The sequence below is a fragment of the Sabethes cyaneus genome, chromosome 1, assembly GCF_943734655.1.
Source record: "Sabethes cyaneus chromosome 1, idSabCyanKW18_F2, whole genome shotgun sequence".
In the NCBI taxonomy this organism is placed as follows: domain Eukaryota; kingdom Metazoa; phylum Arthropoda; class Insecta; order Diptera; family Culicidae; genus Sabethes; species Sabethes cyaneus.
Genome location: NC_071353.1, coordinates 169,837,242 through 169,859,010, shown reverse-complemented (window position 1 = coordinate 169,859,010; position 21,769 = coordinate 169,837,242). Strand labels below are relative to the sequence as shown.

Here is a 21,769-nt window from a genome sequence, read left to right as displayed (position 1 = left end):
CGAGATTCCATGAATAACATCATTGAGCAGGCGAGCTGTTCAACGGAGTAAGACCTGTTGAAGTGACAAGTTTTCCGTTACCTGCCTAGATAGCCAAAAAGAGCCGAGGTGACTCTTCGTATCAAGAACTCGCCTTCATTCTTGGTTTTGGGCTGTTTGTCGCCAAGATTTCAGATATCTGTCGACCCACGGCTAGTGATCTGAAACACACGAACTTGTCGCCGTCTACAATGACCCGTGACCCGTTTTTTTCTTGGAGCCTTTTATCTTCATGATCTTTAGATTAATTCACAGTTCAACTTATCTAGCTTTCGTTTTCAGTCTGGTTTGGGTGGTCTGATCGCAATCCGGAATCCAGCAGAATGACCTTGTGCTCATGCATAATCTGTCACAGCTTTTCTTGATCGATCGTATCATACACTACCTTGCAGTCGACGCTAACGCGTGTCGTGTATTTTCGGACAAACCTTTTGGATTAACACAATTTGACCTGTGGTAAAGTTTCCATTTGGCAAATGATTAGACACGTACAATTCAAGTCTCCACTAGGTAGACTCCAAACTCGCGGGAAGCTTTGGTTTGCATACAACAGAACATTCCAACAGACCAGATTGATTGTTAACAGAATAACAAGCCTGGCAAAAATCTGGCAGTCGGTTGGTCCGATCGAAAGACAACGTGGAATAACAGATTAAATAGAAAGTGCATCTGTTTGCTTCAATCCATCCAACGTCACGAAAACGACTGGGGTCTCACCCGCTGTTCTGACTCATTATTGAGACATATCCAGCGTCGTATGACTTAATTTAACTAGTTTCGTCGAAAACCCATGTTCTAGAATTATCTGCTGTAGCTCGTTTCGTTTGACTTAATCGTACGCCATCTTAAAGTCATTAAACAGACCATTAGTCTGCACGTTATACTTCTGAAACTTATCTAGTAGCTTACGTAAAGCGGTTTGATAATCGAAGGAATCCGCTAACGGTCTCAATCTAGTATCAAAACAAGATACGGGAGAACACCTTACAGAGTCGGGCAACGTTACACTTCGATAGTTTTTGTCGATGTCCTGTTTTAAAAATAGGGCAAATGAAATCATCCAACCTCTTCTTCGGCTGTCCTTCTTCCGCCTGGACTCTGAGAGTGATCCAGTGGATTACTTCGTTCATCAGCTCAATAATTGCTTCGTTTTTCAGCTCAATAATTGCTTTCTTAACCTTCTAAAACGCACAGCAGGCTGTTAGTGTTGTGATCACACGGTAAAATTTAGGATCGTCAGTGTATAATAGTTTCGGTGATTTCAATTTTTCACAAACGTCGTTGATGAAAAGAACAAACAGCAAAGGCCCCAAGACACTGCCTTGAGGAACGAGATAATAGTCAGAGTGCATATGCGGTCCCCAAGAAGACTGTACTTCGATGACATCCGAAAAGTATCGACTGCCATTCAGGACATGATCGATCTGGGAGCTAGAGTCTCCATTTGGATACCTCCAGGTGTGTTTTCAAATATTCAGACGTGGACAGTAGTAAACCCTATGAATGGCTATACCTCAGGCCGCAGCAAAATTTATGAGTCTCAAACCGTTATCATTGGTCACCAGATGAAGGCAATGCGCTCATAGTGTTTTATTTAACTGTGTGAAGAAGCCAGTCCCGTTAGTAACCGGACTACCCTAACGACGATCACGAACAAGGCCTTTACCGCCTTTTTTAAAAATAAGGCAAACGAGACCGTTCAGGGCCCTATTCTCACCGTCAGCTCACCTAAATTTTTTTGGTGAGAGCACAATTTGCGATTCTGAAAGTTCCCAACATGACTTCGGTTACCTGAGTGAGCGAACAAGCCATATGGGGACTAGAAGGCGAGGTGAAGGTGACTGTAAGAATAAAGCCCGTGAGTAAAGTGATGTGAATGATGTGACTGGCCGCCAATCTCTTCTCCGGCATTTGTACTTCCGCCTGGACTCTGACAACGATCCGGAAGATTGCTTCGTTCAGCTGCGTGCACCACACTATTAAAAGTTTAACCGGGATACCGTCCTTCCCAGCAGCGATGCCGTTTTTCAGCTCAATGAATGCCTTCTTAACCACTTCCTGTATTGGTGATTCACAATTCTTATGTTCTTACTGCTAATCTTCGTGCTAGTCTTTCCATTCGACAGCGTCTAGAAGTACTCCTTTCACCTGGCTGCTACCACCGTTTTGTCAGTAAGCCGTTTACCAGCACTATGATTGCACATCACAGGCATGACAAAATTCCTACTCCTCACCGTTTTGTAGAAACTCCCTGTGCCGTTGCTGGCGACAATGTTGCAAATCGACCGAATATGAGAAGCATAGCATTCAACGCTTATGCCATTCACGCAAGCGCAAGACACATTGCCGCCGCTGCTGTGTGCAGACATTCTGCTACCTACACACTCGCGAACGCACGGCCTCATATCGTCTTTCCACACAGCCCACTCGCGAGTCAAACAACTCGTGAGCAACCAGCTGCCCGTGAGGGTTAGGTACGCACTGGGATACAGGTTTTGCATTACTTTTTCTTCTCTTACGGGCGGCAGCGTGAGCCCTCGCGAGAGATCGGTATCAGCAGCAATGACGAACGAGAGCGACGACCGTGGCTATTAGCTCACTCGCAAAATCTCGTCGCAGTGCATGAATAAATCAGAGTGAGAATCAGAAAGGGATGCTTAGGCCGGCGTGTTCGTTCGAACGAGTACGCGTGTGTCTTTTTCCGCACCTCTAGTCTTTTTATACCTGACCTGGTACTTCTCATCTGTCACGCTCTGGTATTCGACATGAAACTGTTACGTTGTCTTCCACGCGTACTGCCTACCAGCTCTCTCGCAGTTGGCACTTTTAATGGGACAATGAAGGTTCACCGCATAATCGATCTGAAAACTAGAGTGACCATTCAGGTGTTACCAAATATTCAGACGTGCAAAGTAAGTGCTACAAATGGCCAAACCACACCTCTTGTCGCGGCGAAATTTATGAAGCTTAGACCGTTATCATTGGTCGACAGACAAACTTCCCGATCTACGCATTTGCATCTCCGATGACGACTATCACGTCTTGTTTTCGGCACTGTAGTACTGCAGTACTTTAGATGAAGAACTTGTCCTTACTTTTCAACACACATATACGAGCATCTACGGACCTTCACCAGATAGCTTTTGTTTTCGAAACACTACGAAATTGCACTACGAAATAAATCCGGTGTACCTCAAGGCAGTATCTTGGGTCCACTTTTATTTATTTTATTCTTCAACGATACTGCCTCTGCTCTAGGAACTGGTTGCAGACTGGTATATGCTGACGATCTTAAAATTTACTTGATGATTCGTTCCATCGAGGTGTGTCATCGTCTTCAGATGCATTTGGGCAGATTTGTGAACTGGTGTAAATAGAACTACTTGACAATCAGTATTACTAAATGTGAGATAATGACTTTCCACCGTATCAAATCGCCGATCGTATATGACTACAGAATTGACGGTCAGGTATTGAAAAAGTTCGATTGCGTTAACGACCTTGGTGTCATACTTGACTCAAAAATGACGTTTGATCGTCATCGTGCACTGATAATCTCAAAAGCCAGGCGCCAGCTTTGATTTATAGCCAAAATAGGTCGAAATTTTTATGATCCGCATTGTCTCAAAGCACTCTATTATGCATTAGTCCGTGCGATCCTCGAAAACGCATGTATAGGTTGGAACCCGCACCAGCTCTACTGGAACCTTCGAATTGAACGAGTCGAGAGAAGGTTTATACGATTGGGTCTACGTAATCTGCCTTGGCGTGACCCAAACCGCTGCCGTTTGCTTGGATTAGATACATTAGGATGTCGGCGTAAGGTACAACAGCCTTTGTTCGTGGCCAAACTGTTAAACGACGAAATTGACTCACCGAAATTGCTGTCGCTTATTAATTTCCGTGCATCTGAAAGGACTTTGAGGCCGTCATCGTTGCTGGCTAACCTGTTTCTGTACCTGTACCGAATTTGGCCGCAACGAACCAATAACATCGTGTGTCAGAGTTTTTAGCTGTGTTGAGGAACATTTCCAATTTGGCGAATCACTGAATAAATTTAACGGCTGGTGAGATTGAATTGGTTATAGATTGTAAGAGTAAATTCATTTAGGCTTATAAGTCAGATGGAGTGTAAAACAAATAAACAAATAAACAAATCTCCACTCCGAGTCGACGTAGCTACCGAGTTTCCAATCGTTATCCATTAATCGTTCCCATGTTCTTTGCCGTGTCCTATAGAGTAAGGAGGGGTAAAAGTGCGATGCGGGTAAAAGTGCGATTCAGTGATTTATCCGTGCAGATTCCGAGTAAATTTTCTACATTGGCATGGATGGGTGACTACTTTGACAGCTTCAATCTAACGTAAACTTTGGTTGCTTACGAAGCATAGTTGCTGAGTTATGTGCAAATGTTCCTTTAGGGCGGTTTTGATGTAACTTTTCGTTATACGGCAAATACGATATCAACAGGAGGATATTGCCTGTTGAAAATTTATAGCAGCGTTTTACATCAGTCACATATCTGTTTTGAAAATACGGCGAAAATAATTTACAAAATGTATTTCGCTTTTCCGTAATTTAATCTAACCCCGTCAAGCGCCTAGCGGGGTAAAAGTTCGATTCACGGACGGGGCAAAAGTGCGATTCATGGACGAGGCAAAAATGTATAGCTAATTATATACAGCTTCAGGCACTATATCACAGATACTAGAAATGAAAGATCTGCAGAAAACTGTGTGCTCTGCAGATGTTGGCCGAAGAAAAACAATGTGTTTCCGCTGATGAAACAAAAAACAAACGTTTGGAAAAGTTTCGATCTAACGGAGGCTGCAATACACCAGCGCAAAATAGAAAAGATGCCAATTGAGAATATTCCTTACCGAAATATAACGCAGGTTGAAGATAATATGGTTTTGATAGCTACTGCTGGGCTAATTTCATGGATTCTAACTTCGAACTTTTGCCCTGCTAGTGGGGTAAAAGTGCAAATCTGCACTTGATCAGAAGAAAGAAGAATTTATTTTACAAAACACTATTAACGCAGATGATTTATAGTTGAATGTGAAGACATTGAGTTACTGCATCACTATAAAATATATTATGCTGTTGTCCTTCTGTATATCTCACGAAAATTGATGACAACTTCAAACATCGCACTTATGCCCCGCCCTACTCTACGGGACAGCAGAGCCGGGGCATCCATGTCAATGTTAAGCTGCTTGACCACAAAAGTTGCTGAAGTCGAATCCTTCGACGACTCTCTAATGTCTCCAAAACCAAAAGCTGGTCTAGGTCTACGTAGCGGGGAAGATTGTGAGGTAGATGCTAGGGTTGATGTCTCAGTGCGAACAAATCTTCGTTGAACACGTTCTATTCCGGCTTTCCAACACAGGTTATGAGGATTCCGGTATGAGGACGCGTCCGAGAATAGCTCCGTTTATCCGGTAATCAAATGAGAAGGCCTAATTACATCGGTGGAATGTTATAACCACACATTTGGCAATGCTTATTGTGAGCTTGTTTCTATTACACCAATCAGCAAAAGTGTCCAACAGCGCTTGCAATCGGTAGCAATCAGCGATAGATTTCACAACAAGGTAGATCTTTTGATCGTCGGCATATACCAGTACGCATCCGGAAACAAGCAGAATGGCAATGTCGTTAAAGTACAAGGCGAATAGCAAAGGCCCCAGGTTACTGCCTGGTGGAACACTAGAAGTATTACTGAATGCACGTGAAACTATGGAATCCAGCTTGACACGTAAAGTACAGTCTGTAAGATATGAGCTCAACCATGAAGTCAATCTATCAGATACACCGTGTTTAGAGAGCTTATGCAAGAGTATTCGATTATCTACTGTGTCGAAAGCGGCCTTAATACCTGTGTACACAACGTCAATTTGGGTTCCAGCTGTGAGATGCAGGTACTAGTGAAATCCAACAAATTCATCGCCACAGAACGACCTGGCATAAAACTGTGGTTTTTGGTGCTGTTCAGAATTGTACCACCTACGATGATTTCAAAGAGCTTTGATCCAGTAAAAAGACTGAGAATGCCTCAGTAGTTGCTTACGTCTCGCTTTTCTCCTTTTCTAAATACGGGAAACATTTGGGACTGTTTCCACAGCGTTGGAAATCTCCGTTACTCAAACGATTTGGTGAAAATTCGACTGAGAGGTACGGCAAGAGCAGTCGCGCAGCGACAGAAAATCATAGCCGGAACACCCTCAGGTTCAGGTGAGTAGGAGTTCTTCAATTTCTTTGCACCAGAAATGACCATATCGGGAGTGTTGTCAAAAATGTCCAGATCAACAGCACCATCGGGGACACCACGCAGCTATTTGAGCATCAGACTGCGTGGTACATCCACTGGAGAACACAGAAGAAAAATGATCAGCAAACAATTCGCAAGATTCAGTCACAGTTAATGATTCCGTTCCACCCAAGAACACGCAAGAAGAAATAGAAGATCCTTTCCTCTTAGAGTTCACGAATGTCCAAAAGCTTTTTGGATTAGTTTGCAATCTGAATTGCATCCTCTGTACGTGTGATTTCATAAAGTACTACCGGGTTAATAGGGGATTTCTACATTGTCAGCTTCGTACGGTGGCGTACGGCGTTCTTGATTGTAGCGTTTTGTGACGGGTAAAGTAGGCCCGATTTCCTTCTTGAATGCGCCACTGAATCTCATTATCTGTGTTGTTGCCCACGGTCACCAGCGATCCCAAATACAGGTAGCATCTATCACTTCTAGCTCGTCTTCGTCAACGGTTAGTTTCCGTGGTGGGCACGCGTTTGTATCCTTTGAGCTTCTTCCTTTCATGTATTTGGTCTTCGACGCATTTATTTTTAGCCCAATCCTCACTCCTGTGTCAACCCGCTCCGCGTCTCGAAAGCACACAAGAGTGCCCACGAGATGCGCATATCTGAGATGTAATATCTGCCATAACTAGTCTCGCTCGACTGTATCGTATGCTGCTTTGAAGCTGCCAAACAATGCTACGATAGTTTAGCAGTCGAGCTGAACACCCTTTTTGTAGATGGGGCAAACCACTCCTTCCATCCATTCCTCCGATAGCTTTTCCTCCCAAATCACCGGCAAATAACCCAGTATAAAACCATTGCCAGCGTTTCTCGGCCATGTTTATAAAGCTCGGCTGGTGGGCGGTCCTTATCGGCCACTTTGTTGGTCTTCAGCAACCCGGTTTCTCGTCGGATCTCTTGGAATCAGGTGTTGGGACACCTTTACGGTCTATGAGCATTCCTAGGTTTACTTCCGAGGTTACACTTCAAGTGCCGAACCCTGTAGCACCCAATACCTCTCGCACTGTAGAACTGATCACCGTTTAGCCGTAACCGTTGGACAACAGGTTGAGAAGCTTTTTTACTACGAGATAGTGGCCCGAATCGACGTTTGGTCCCCGGGTAGATCGCTCGTTTATCAACATGCTTTGTAATGTTTCGTCGTGCAAAATAGGTACTACCGATGGCCAGTCCTGAGCAAAAGAGTGAACGAGGTCTGCCCAGAGGGGCTTGACCGGAATCCACAAGGACAACGAAGAAGAGACAGACGCTAGAGACTCATGGCGACGCAGCTTAGCCAACGACATCTCGGCTGTTGACGTGAATCCGTCGGATGTTCTGCATTTTAATCTGCCGAAAAGGCGAAAATGAATCAATAAGTAAGTAAGATGGTCATTCTCGTGGCTTTGACGGAGTTAATTGTGGTAGACGGGAAGTTTTCTCTATGCTATTTAACGACAAGGTCGTCAGAGTACATTTATGGCAGTCAGTATGGCACCGAATATCACCCTTCCCTTCCCTTCTTCAGTACATTAACATGCTCCCATAGACTCGGGAAACCATGTCAAAAAATAAAATCAGTTCAACTAACCTGCTAGTCGAATATTACTTTTTGGGGCATAAATTACACTAAATATTGAGATTTCTGCCCAATTAAAATTCATCACTATATTTTCACTTTTTCGCCATCGATTTTCATTAATTTTTTTGGGCCGTTCCATTCCTTACTTCACTCGCGAAACTTAACTTAAGGCACAGAAAACTTTAATTTACCACCCAAACAGTTATTTAGTAAGATATTATATTGATTTTGCCCAAACTATTCACTTGAATTGATGAGAAAAACTTCACTTCGTTTCTATTGCAATTCCAAATCCGCGACCGTCGTTGTTGTACGTTGCCAAGGGAACGGACGTTTATGTGGAGTGATGCCAACGTAAACATTTGAGCATGAAATTAACCAACTATTTTCGCTATTAAATTAAAGGTCGTAAAGAGTCGATAATATACTTATAAAGTTCACTGATAATGAAATTCACCGTAAACAACATTTTATGTGATAGAATTACAGTCGGATCTAGTTCAACAGCAAAACTAGATACGCGATTCTACGTGGCAATAAGTACTGAAATCAGTAAAAAAAGCAACTGGACTCTGACTTAAAACTGCTAAAATTGCTTCGAGTTTCTCGTTTTTGGTATTGCTGAAGACGTCATCAACGTATAGCCACTAAAAATGTACTATTGTAGTAGCTGCTTTTCTTCTAGTCTTTTCTCAATGATGAATAACGCACATGATAACGGGTTTCCCATGGATGCCCCTACGGTTTGTTTGCAAAATTTATCCCGCAAAGTAAAGTAATTTCTTCGCAGTTAATTAGGTTCTTCTTTTTGTCTTCTTCTGTGCTGTTTCAAAAGTCGTCCTTTTCAGCGACAACAGACCATGGCAGTTTGTTTCCACGGTATTTCTAATGTGTCCATGTCAGCTCGTAGTGATTCTCGATGTTTGTTTCTATATACGCCATCGGATTCACAAAATAGTTCCGTCACATGCATAAAAATAAGTTTAAACTTTGACCAGACTGTGTTTTCCTAAAGAAAAACACATCCTTTGAGAGATTGAGGCATGAACTTGATTAGAGAGGGTAATTCTACATCCGTATATCTCCAATTATGCTTGCGGAATTACAGCTGTGAAAACCAGAAGAATTAGTAACAAATCGTAAAGGTTGACCGTTTATAGGACTTTTCTTACACAAAATCACAAAATTATCCACGCATAACGCATCATAGTCTCAAAACTCTGTAAAACTCCTGATTTGCACTGCTAAAAGCTGCTGATCAGTTGGATTGCTGATCAGTATGAAAACCATTATTGCTCTTCAACTGAGAAACACACAACGAGGCAAGTAGAAAAGTTCCATATTGAAATTGTGCATATTCCTTCTTGAATGGAAACACACATCCGAGGAAGATTAGGATATTTTGTGCCCTCGTAGCACCGACTAAAGCTGAACTAACACACTACAAAGCCATTCCAATTTACATTAAATGTTCAGAAATCGCTGCTATTTTTCCGAATAAGCTTCCGAAAGGTACTGTTTACTACAATCAACTCAAACATAGCTTAAAACGAAAGCAAAGAGAAAATAATAGAAGGCAATTAAGCTCAGTTTAAAGCTAGCGCAAACTACTACAAGTATCTATAGTAGAAGAGGAACTAAACCGAAACTACTCTCAATCAAACTAAACCAAAGCAGAAATCACTCACGGTTTCGAATCTACTGGAAAACACAGCTAGGAAACCTTTCTGTGCATCATCACTCGAACAATTCGTCTTTTTCACCCAAACAAAAAACAAAAAAATCGCACATTTCTCTGTCTTTGGGGTACGTATTCTTATAGTTCTCTAAATTTTCGATAAATACACTCTGTGTTGTCCACTGTGTGTTTATAACTCAGTGTGGGAATACTATCTTCTTCAACTTTTCAAACTGCCATCTACTGTGCCACGCACGCACCACTAAGTGGAACAAGAAGGATCGGTAAGATCACTCTTACTACTACTGTTACTACTGGTCTTATCCTGCTGCAGCAGATTGTAACGTCTGGGGTGAGAGAACAAATGAATAGGAGATTACCAAAAACTAACAATTATAACAGTAACGGTGTGATATAGAACAATTTAAACTAACAAATTTGATAATCTACGTCAATAACAATAGCATGCAAGGGGCAAAGTTTAGCACAAAAGCAATCTTACCTTTGGGAGGACATCGTTTTCCGGGGTGGCGGCATCGGAGTCTTCCCCAGACCGCTCGACACGCTGGTCTGGGGCATCTTGACCGGTGCCTTCTTTCCACGGGGCGGAACTATCCGCTCGGTCGACGAAGAGATCAACGTTTCATCGTGTAAACTTTGTGAACTGGTGTTGTGTTTTGTGAGATAAAAACAATTATAATAGGAAAAAAAGTTTTGGAAACTTTTGCTGCACACTCGCATGCACAAATCGGATCGCTTACCTATCGTTCATGTTTGGTTGCTGTTGCTGCTGGCCCGGCAGACTGGCGTAGGTGAACGGAGACGACAGCGGTGAAGAAGGTGTGGTAGACGAAACCGAACCGGAATAGTTGAGACTGTTGCTGCTGTTGCTGCCGCCATGGTGGAACTGGTGCAGGGACAGTGTCGGTGATGGTGTGTTCTGTTGGTGCTGCAGCTGCTGACCGAACAGCTGACTGTTGTTGCCCAGGTAGGCCATCGCCGTCGTCGGCGTTACAATGCCGGTGTTGAGGGTGTTCAGGGCGCCAAGCTGCAAGCTGGAAGTGCCCAGACCGCCTCCGCCAACGATGAACGTCACGGTGTCCCGTTCGGCCCGTTCGCCATCATCGCTGGCGGATGAATCGTCCCGGGCACCGCGGCAGATTCCATCGTACAAACCTGTTGTTGCCGGAGGTCCGAAGGCCGTTCGTTTTATCGATAGCAAAAGTACACGAGCAAACGATAAACATGGAAGAGAAAGAAAAATCGAAACGGAAAAATACGTTACCGAAAAAAGGTACTAAATAGGAGTACAATAGCTGCTCGGTGATGAAAATGATGATACAGGAAATGGAAGCTACACTAATAAAGAAAACTAGGTGATTACTAAGAGCGATTGTGTGTGTGCGAGGGAAAAATAGGCTGCAATATATTGTACAGTGAGTCACGTTGCGAAAAGAAAGTAACATACTGTGCCGAAAACCAATCCGAAAACTAGTTGCAAAACTTATTAGACGGGAATATTATGTAAAGTTAGAGATGAACTGTATGGTGCCTTTGCTTGCTTGCACAGTGTGAAAGATTACGGAATTAAATCAACGATAGACGATGTGTCGACGTTTGTACAGGCCTCAATTTAAAATTTTGATCAAACCCTTTTTTGGTCAAAAATCCTGTTCCGATGAAAATTCAGGATAGGCATTCTGAGTAGAACAGGTTTGATCAGATTGGAATCGAGATGAATACTTATTGACCTTACTCTATTAACTTGCTATACACAAAAGAACACTTCAATTGTTGTTGTTTCGACTTGCACTTACGTAAAGCCCAGAAGTAGGTTTTGTACAACACAGTTCGAATGACGAATTTTATTCTAATTAACAAAATTCTGCTGCAAATTACCTTATAATAAAAAGAAGAAAAAAATCACCTTGCCTAACACTGCTGAAATATTTCACTGTTTTCATTAAAAATGATTGCACGTGGTCATATGTCAAATGATAGGAACATTTTGTGCCTGGCTACTGCGATCCTGTTTGATTTCTAGATGTGACTTATGGCATTTCAACAAAAAATCAGGGGTACTTTTACTAAATAAAATTGAATCACGGAAGAAACGCTGCAGAAAATTACCTAATTGACCGATCCTTTACAGACAATTAACTCCACTCCACTCAAAAAGTTTTGAGCGACATCTCGCTGCAGCTTCTACCCACTTTTTCTTCATGTCTTCCCCAGATTTGACCTCCTTAGGATGCTTCCCTACGTAGTGCCTGCTTCATAATAGGCCAGTATTTTTCATTGGGCCTTAGTTCCGGTGCGTTGGGGGGTTTATGTGCTTGGATACGAAAGTAACCTCATTGACTTCGTACCACTCCAGGAGATCCTTTGAATAGTGACACAAAGCTCGAAGTAGATCTGCCCATTTACAGTCCCGGTAGTCACGAACAGTGCACTCTGTTTTCCGCATTAGCAGATCGCTTGCCAAATCATGTATTTCTGGGCAAACTTTGAAAGTTTCTGCATCCTTACTTCCTCCGGAACATCAAACCTGTGCTGGGCGATAAAGTACAGTAGCCCCGGGAGCTGCCGGAAGTCCGCCTTGATGCTGGTCTCATCATCCATGATGAGAGAGCCGGGAATTTTCCAGGTGCTTGCGCAAAATAAATTCGCCGCGTTGCTTTTCGGGTGACGCCATTTTTTCCAATTTTCTCGAAAAACTGACCGCGATAAAAATACAGTGTAAACCATACACTCTGAACTACTTCTACCCAAATTTTCAAGAGAAAATACCCTATGGGTAATTTTCTACAGCAGTTCTTTCGTGATGCAATTTGATGTGTGGGACACACTTTAGTCCTAATTACTCGGTTTTTTACGTTTTCAGAAATTTGCAGGATTTAAACAAGTACATGGAAAACTGTATTTAATTATCATAAACCAAATAAAAAAAATATCTTCGACGAGAGCAGAGACGTGTCAAACGGGAGACATTACCGACATCTAACTAACTGCTGCACACCCAAATCATCTAGAATCGGCAGGAAGGTTACATCCAGTCGTCGGTTTTTTGATCGGAAAAGACCTCAGATCCAGCAGAGCTACCTTCAGCGGTAGCTCCCGATCGGATCGGATCCATCGGAAGCGACATCATAATCGTCTGAAGCAATTGCTAACAGCAATGTTAGTCATTTCGTCCTATTGCTGTATTATCAAAACGTTAGAGGAATAAGTTGCGTCTATGACTTATCTACGCCTTTTGGGAGACCTGACTCAATGGAACGTTCGCCGTTGAACATTTTTAAAAAAGACAGTACCGTACCGATCCTTGACCAATGGTGACAAGAGCTCAGTACGTTTCGCTAGCCATCCGCTCTCGAAGTAACTAGCTACAAGTGTATCCAGACCGAGTCATCATCAATGTCAAAGGCTAGAGATAACATCTTCGTTATCGGAAACTTCCAACATCGAAGCAGCAACAGCAACAGAAACTCATTGCTTTTGCTTCATTCGAACGTGACTTGCTCTGGTAACAATCTTCCATTCAGATGTCTGTTAGACGCATTTAGTCCAGCTTATTTAGGGACAGCTAAGTGGGATCTTCAACGAAAACGGTCGTTTACCATAGATCTCTGCTTTGTAAGTAAGGAACTAGTGGCCGACTACGCCGGTAGGGACGCATTTCTTGCAGCCACTGTTGTAATAAGCTGGTGATAAGCTGGTTAGCGATCACCATTCTTAATGCCGACTGCAAAGTGATGTTCCAAATCATTCTCTGCCGACTATTACCAATTGCGAACTGATTTGTAGGAATTTATCAAGCCGGTTTCGTTAGCGGACGATCAACAAACAGAATTCTCACGCACTGTGCGTTCGCTGACTTCAAAGCTGCATATGATACCGTCGACCGAAAAGAGATATGGAAAATCATGAACGAGAACGGCTTCTCCTCGTGTGACGAGCAGGTTTTTCTCTTTAGGCATGAAACGTGAACAGTGCTCCTGGAGGATCTAAGCTAAGAGTGCTCGGAGTTTTCGAAAGACGACTGCTGAGAATGATCTTCGGCGGCGTACAGGAGAACGGAGTATGGAGGCGAAGGATGAAGCTCTATGGCGAAATCAGGATTCAAAAGGTGTCTAAAGCTGGGCAAATACGATTGGCACGGAATGTTGGACAACTACCCTGCAAGGATGGTGTTTGTTCAAATTCGGTAGGAACAAGACGACCAGAAGCGCGGTGAGCAAAATGGTTAAACCAAGTGGAGCGCGATCTGACGGAGAGTTTTGCCCAAGAAATTGGAGAGCGGTAGACCACGACCGAATACATTTGTTTATCAAGCTTTGTCTTAGAACACAAAGCCAATTAAATAAGTAATTAAGTAGATGAGACCTGTCGATACAACTGCTTTGTTTCGAGAAGAATCGAGTCAGAACTCACGTGTTAGCTGCCTCTTTGATACACCAAAGCAGAGAGAGACATAGAGACGCAAGAGTTGCCGAAAGGAGGCTCCACCGACTTACGAAACGCCAGCACCGGGAACGCCATCTTGCAGAGGCAGAGAGTTGCTGCGAGAGCCACGATACGAGAAGCTTGTACGATCGTGCCAATTCCTCTTATGTGCAACGACAACAAGAGGAATCTGATTACACAAAGATTTTGTAAAGTTTGATGTGTTGAAAACGATTACTCACAACCAATGCGAACGGCTGAATTGTGCTTGAGGAACTACCTACAAACTGGTTGGAAGGTCTCATGGGCCCTGTTTACAAAAAGCAGCAATCATCGGGCACTACTCTCCACAATCCTGCATACAAAATTCTCTTCCGCAAGGTGTTTTTTCTTCATAAACTGAGGCAGGAGACTTTTCTTGGCGAATTTCAGAGCGGTTTTCGAGAAAGTCGCTCCACATATACACTTTACGACAGATTCTCAATAAATTCCGAGAATTCTACCGTTCTCTATTTGTTTAGAGGCTTCAAGGCAGCGTACGATTCGGTAAACCGTAATTAGTTATGGCGGATTAAGCTTGTACATGGTTTTCAACACCACTGATTAGGTGGTAGCCCTTCAGACGTTGGGACTAGGGTTGCCAAATCTGAAAATGCAATAACTGGTCCTGACTTCAAAGGGGGGGAGGGCACATTGAATGGATTATTGTAGATAGCTAGTTTTGAGCACTACTTAAGTGTAAAATGTCATAAATAAATAATAACAGCAACAAAAACGAGGACAAATCCTTCCAGCAGTCCGGTTCCTTAGCATCTCCTCCGATTTTCGAAATAAAGCCGAGCTGTCGAGTTGCTTTAGAGATACTAGCCGTGCGATTCACACCAATTGACGAAATTATCCAGCAGCTTTTACAGATTACGACAATCTTCAGTTGACCGTACAATTAAATACAATTTCAGATCGTCTGCGTACACTAACTTACAACCGTCACCCAGAAGCAAAGCGATGTCAGTGAAGTACAGCGATAAAAGCAGTGGGCCCATATTGCTGCCTTTTTGGATCACCCGATTTATTTGAAAATGGGGTGAATAAACAAGAATTGCGCCGTAAACGTAGTGTTCGACCGCATAAGTAGGAGCTTAGCCACTCAGTAAAGTTTTCGTAAAAATATCCGATGGTCGATACGGTCAAACGCTGCCTTCAAATCGATGTACACTACCTTGATTTGGGCCTTCTGGTCCATGTGCGAGATACAAGAAGACGTAAAATTCATAATGTTAGTGCAAATGGATCGTCCTGGCATAAATCCACGTTGATCAACAGAGATATAGCAGAGAATAACGGAGCTTACTATTATTTTGGACAACTTGCTTCGGACGCTGAGAGACTAGTTATGCCACGAAAAATCCTTATATTTAGTCGATCTTTGCTTTCGAAAACCGGAAACATGTAGGACTGCCTCTAAATACATTGCCAGAAATTTACTTTGCTGCTGGTGGTGTCTGAAAAGTATGGAGATAGGATGGCCATTGACAAGGTTTAAAAAAGCAAAAAAGAAAGTGGCTGCAGGACAACAAGGGGAGGATGACAAGGAAAGTAGACACACTCAAAAGAGAAAAAAATGGGATTTCTTTCTTGCATTATGGTAATTTCCATCACAATAACAAATGTCCAAGTGACCGAGAGTCTAAGGAGCCCCGACTGAGACCGGACGCTCAGCTACTAATTCAATTAAAACGCCCTTCATCTTGGTTTGAAAACTATTTACATTGACTAAGAAATTTCAAACCTGCTCGGACCCCGGTGAAGAGAACTAATAGTAAAGCCACTGTAATTTTCGTTTACACTCAAGTCGCTTTTTACGCGAAGGATACGTCCCGCGTAAATTAAAACCGCGTAAATTCCGAAATTCGCGTTAAAAAACCGTGTAAATTCCGAAATTTCGCGTAAAAAAAACTTTGTGGATTTCAACACTACGCGAGAAAATAGACATTTTGAGCACATCCGCATAAATTCCGAAAATCGCGTAAAAAACCACGTAAATTCCAAAATTCACGTAAAAAAATCCGCGTAAATTCCAAAAATCGCGTAAAAACCTGCGTAAAGTCCGAAATTTGCGTAAAAACACCCGCGTGAATTCCGAAATTCGCGTAAAAAAACGGGTAATTCCGAAATTCGCGTGAAAAAACCGCGTAAATTCCGAAAATCGCGTGAAAAAACCGCGTGAATTCCGAAATTCGCGTGAAAAAACCGAGTAAATTCCGAAATTCGCGTGAAAAAAACCGCGTCAATTCCGAAATTCGCGTAAGAATAGTCGCGTAGAAACAAACCGCGTAAATTCCGAAATTCGCGTAAAAAAATCCGCGTAAATTCCAAAAACCGCGTAAAAAACTTGTTTGCGTAAAAAAACCCGCGTGAATTCCGAAATTCGCGTAAAAAATCGCGAAAATTCCAAAAATCGCGTAAAAAACTGCGTAAAGTCCGAAATTTGCGTAAAAAAAACCCGCGTGAATTCCGAAATTCGCGTAAATTCCGAAATTCGCGTGAAAAACCGCGTAAATTCCGAAATTCGCGTGAAAAAAGCGCGTAAATTCCGAAATTCGCGTGAAAAAACCGAGTAAATTCCGAAATTCGCGTAAAAAAAAACCGCGTGAATTCCGAAATTCGCGTGAAAAAAAAACGCGTAAATTCCGAAATTCGCGTAAGAATAGTCGCGTAGAAACAAACCGCGTGAATTCCGAAATTCGCGTGAAAAAAACCGCGTGAATTCCGAAATTCGCGTAAAAAAACCGCGTAAATTCCGAGATTCGCGTAAAAAAAACCGCGTAAATTCCGAAATTCGCGTGAAAATTCCGCGTAAATTCCGAAATTCGCGTAAATTCTGAAATTCGCGTAAAAAAATCCGCGTAAATTCCAAAAATCGCGTAAAAAACTGCGTAAAGTCCGAAATTTGCGTGTAAAAAACCCGCGTGAATTCCGAAATTCGTGTAAAAAACCGCGTAAATTCCGAAATTCGCGTGAAAAAACCGCGTAAATTTCGAAATTCGCGTGAAAAAAAATCCGCGTAAATTCCAAAAATCGCGTAAAAAACCGCGTGAAGTCCGAAATTTGCGTAAAAACCCGCGTGAATTCCGAAATTCGCGTGAAAAAACCGCGTAAAAAACTACGTAGTCAGAAATTTGCGTAAAAAACCCGCGTGAATTCCAAAATTCGCGTAAAAAACCGCGTAAATTTCGAAAACCGCGTGAAAAAACCGCGTAAACCGTGAAAAAATCGCGTAACAAAACCGCGTAAAGTCCGAAATTTGCATAAAAACCGCGTGAATTCCGAAATTCGCGTAAAAAAAATCAGCGTAAATTCCAAAAATCGCGTAAAAAACTGCGTAAATTCCTAAATTCGCGTAAAAAACCGCGTAAATTCCGAAACTCGCGTGAAAAAAACGCGTAAATTCCGAAATTCGCGTAAAAAATTCCGCGTAAATTCCAAAAATCGCGTAAAAAACTGCGTGAAGTCCGAAATTTGCGTAAAAAACCCGCGTGAATTCCGAAATTCGCGTAAAAAAAACCGCGTAAATTCCGAAATTCGCGTGAAAAAACCAAAATTTCGCGTAAAAAAACTTTGTGGATCTCAACACTACGCGAAAAAATAGACATTTTGAGCACATCCGCGTAAATTCCGAAAATCATGTAAAAAAACCGCGTAAATTCCGAAAATCGCGTAAAAAACCGCGTAAATTCCGAAATTCGCGTAAGAAACTGCGTAAATTCCGAAAATCGCGTAAAAAAAACCGCATAAATTCCGAAATTTGCGTAAAAAAAACGCGTAAATTCCGAAATTCGCGTAAAAAAAAACGCGTAAATTCCGAAATTCGCGTAAAAATAGTCGCGTAAAAAACAAACCACGTAAAAAGCGACTTCAGTGTGTTAGCTTATGATGTATATCACCATAATTTGATGGAAGCTACACTCTTGGTTGCGTTTGTGTCAGACTTCGACGGAATATGTTCGTTAATAAGGGAGATTATGTTTCGTCTTCGTTTCCATTTAAGTTGGAAGTTCGACAAGGCAGCCATGTCGGACCGTTTCTTTTCCTCCCTATAAAGGAATAACTGGAACCAGCATCGTGAATTGCAACAACAAATCTTACACAGATCTAAAGCCGCATTACTGCAATGACTAACGCTCCACGTATACGTTCGTTCTTACTGAAACCTCTTCGAAACAGGAGAACACTCGGAATATTACAACGAATTTATAATCGAACCTGGTTTAGGTCGATTAGCGCTCAGTTTTATTCGAACTGCTGCCAAAGTGTACATAAATTAACCGAGAGTTTATTCCGGAGAAACGGACAATAATTGTTTTGAAACGCCGGCAGCTGGGGTTTGCAACCACGCTCTTTCGGATGGTACCCGGATGGTTTTACTCACTAAACTACTAAACTAAACTACTAAAGTAAAACCGGATGGTTTTACTCACTAAACTACTACCGCCCGTTAGGCTAGTTTGGTTTTATTCTCCCAATTCTATCATTCTCCGTATACGCAACACGCACTTCCTATGCGACGATATTATTTTTGTATGACTGCTCTTTCTTTCTTCTACCGTCAAGAAGATAGACTATTATTTACTCGCTCCGTTGCCGACAATCGCTCAGGCAAGTCTCGTGATTAACCACTACCGTGCGTAATAATTTTGTTATAGCTTTGTTTTTTTTCTCTCCGAAGTATTTCCATCCGTCAACTAGTATGCAGGGTGTTAGGTAGCTTAGTGCAGATATTTCAGAAGGTGATAGAGGATTACATTTGACGAAAAAAAATCCGTCTACGCATATGGTCAAATCTAAGTCATTACTGAGTTTTTAAACATTTTTAGTTTTCGCTTATTTATTAGATCTGGTACAAAAACTATACTAGCTCAATTCTGTTATTTTCATTCGAAAGCAGAGAAAATTTTGTACTGAAAATTGCTTTTAAACCTCCTACTTCATAAGATTTAGTAACTTTTTAGAAGCAAAAAGTCTTGAAATAGGTACTTCTCTAGGCATTTTTATTGAATTTCTCCTAAAAATGTGTGGTAAAACTGATTGCTTTCATTTACCAACTTGAAGCTCTAGTACCGTTCTACAATTCGTTCTTTGACGTAAAACGTCATATCTCTTTTAGTTTCATCGCAATTTCATTTGAAACGTATGGTTTTGGGCGTTGAATTAATTGAAAACTGTATGTCGGAAGACTGCTCGAACTCATACATCACGCATAGCACACTAGCTCAACGCGTGCGACGGACACGGTTAGACGCACATGGAAAACAGTTTCGAAACTGACTTCTCGGGTGTCTCTGGAAAGTTTCTGAAAACGATTGCAGTATTAAAATGTATTCTCCGGAAGGACGTCTATGACAACGCACCGTCGCTTCCAAGAAGGAACCTTATTTTTAACGAAGCTTCGAGGAAAACATCAGCCTCATCAGCAAGTGGCGTCTGCGATTGACCATAAAATTTCGCAGATCATGGTAGGAATGATTTCAAGACAAGCGCAAGTCAAATTACGGCACAGTCCCTTGTCACCGTGGAGGTGTGGAACGTGCTGAACCGGGTAAAAATGCATCCTTTCCGCACTACAGGCTTAAGAGTTGCTGCCAGTGAATAAACCTAATAAGCGACTTGAGTTTTACAAGATTATGCAAGCAAAAGTGAAGGCGAACCTTCAATTCGTGAAAAACATTGTTGTTGTTTTTCATACGTGTCAGACTGTGTTCATAGCATGCGGTAATCTAGTGTGCTATGCGTGATGTATGAATTCCTGCAGTTTTCAGATACTAACTCAACACCGAAAACCATACGTTTAAAATGAAATTGCAATGAAACTAAAAGAGGTAGGCGTTTTACGTCAAAGAACGAATTGGAGAACGGTACCAGAGCTTTTAATTGGTTAATAACAGCAATCAGTTTTACCACTCATTTTCAGGAGAAATTCGATAAAAACGCCGTGAGAAACACTTATTTCATAGTTTTTTGCTTCTAAAAAGTTATTAAATTTCATGAAGTAGGAGGTTTAAGACCAATTTTCAGTACAAAATTTTCTCATCTTTCGAATGAATGAAGGCTAGTTTTTGTACCAGAGCTAATTTAAGACAAACAGGGTATGAAATGGAGAAGGCAAATGAGGAGCGTCCAATATACCTCTAGCTATCCCAAGCCCCTACTTAGCGCCTCCACGTGGCCATACCCGGTAATGCTCTATTGAGTAGCCAAGCTAGGAGGTGCGATGCTGGGTGGTTCCCGGCTGCCTGATCTCAAAATCGAGGTTTTGCGCAGACGGCGGAGCCACACGACCTTGTTAATAGGTAAGCATAAAATAAGTTATTTTAACTATTTTTTTCGTTTTAGCTTATGAAGCACCTCCTGCTATATAAAACTTTGGCCAATACGAGTATTAATACTGCACATGGATATTGGATACCAGAAGAAAAAATTAAATTAATTATTAGAAGCACTTATGGAAACTAAAAAGAAGCAACTCTATTCCATTCGAAGGACTGCTGGTGAGATTGTTCTATTTTTATCCATATATACCACATTTCATAAATAAACTAGAATGGGGAAGAGGGAGGGACCATCAGAGCACTTGTTTGAAGCGGTTGGCCTAGGGAGAGTGAAACAGTCAACTTTCTAGGGTTAATCTTGGCCCGAATAACAACACATCGTGGATAACGAGCGGGCTCTCCTCTCCCCCTGCTGGAGTCATTCTGCATTAAGACGGTTTATTCAACGATTGACTCAGGCGACTTAGCCCTTGGAAGGAGATTCTCTAAATTCCTGGTAAGTGTAAGTGATGTTGCTTATCGACCAATTCCCTTTTGGCCCTTCATACAAGAGTTGGGAAGCATGGCCAATCGTTGAATATCTTCAACTCTTTTTGACATGATAGGCTCATTGCTATGAACGGATGTTCTGCTAAGGCAGGTGGTAGTACCATATATTCATCTATTCATTCATATTCAGAGCTAATTTAAGACAAACAGAACCGAAAACTAAAAATGTTCAATAACTCTGTAATAATTAAGATTTGACCATATGTGTAGAATTTTTTTTTCGTCAAATATGATTCTCTAACACCCCGTGAAATGTCTGCACTAAGCTACCTAACACTCTGTATAGTTCTAAAAGCAGAATATGCCCGTCAGGTCGTTCAAAAATGAGTTTAAAAAATCCTCAGAAATCAACCTTCTTTTGCACCTTACTTGTTCCGTGTACTTGCAAAATTTCACCTGATCTATTAAAAATATAGGTACTCTCTTTATTCTATTCTTTACCCATAAAAGAGAAGAATTTACAGCTATGTTATTACATAAAAACTATGTTAATATGTGCCAAATCATACCACTGCTGGGAAGAAGGTGATGATGGTGATTGGGAAGAGGAAAGGATGATGGACTTTAGTGTGTGCACAGAGGAGGAAATTTCTTTAAATGTTTTTTTTTTAATTTTGAGCCTTACAGACTAGGGGTTAAAGAGGTCCGTTAAACATTCAACGTTCGCATTCGGACGACGACCGAACCGAACGGCTAGAATACGAAATACGAAAGCGCCAATAAACAATCAAGCAGCAGCAATAGGCAAGCATAATTAACACGCATTAAACAACACCATCCATGACAGAAGGTACACAGAATCTAATCGCATTCACAGGAGGATGCAACAACGAAACCAATCGATCAG

At 41.9% G+C, this 21,769-nt stretch overlaps 1 protein-coding gene across 1 annotated transcript in view; it reads right to left on the bottom strand.

Moving 5' to 3' along the window:
- The window catches only part of LOC128732689 (stromal interaction molecule homolog), a 77,823-nt gene that overhangs the window by 12,804 nt on the left and 43,250 nt on the right, over positions 1–21,769 (bottom strand). Inside the window, exons 7-8 of the mRNA XM_053825990.1 lie at positions 10,363–10,777; positions 10,104–10,265 (exon numbers count right to left, since the gene is read on the bottom strand). Of these exons, the coding sequence (XP_053681965.1) occupies positions 10,104–10,265; positions 10,363–10,777 (577 nt within the window). The remainder of the gene's footprint in view (positions 1–10,103; positions 10,266–10,362; positions 10,778–21,769) is intronic.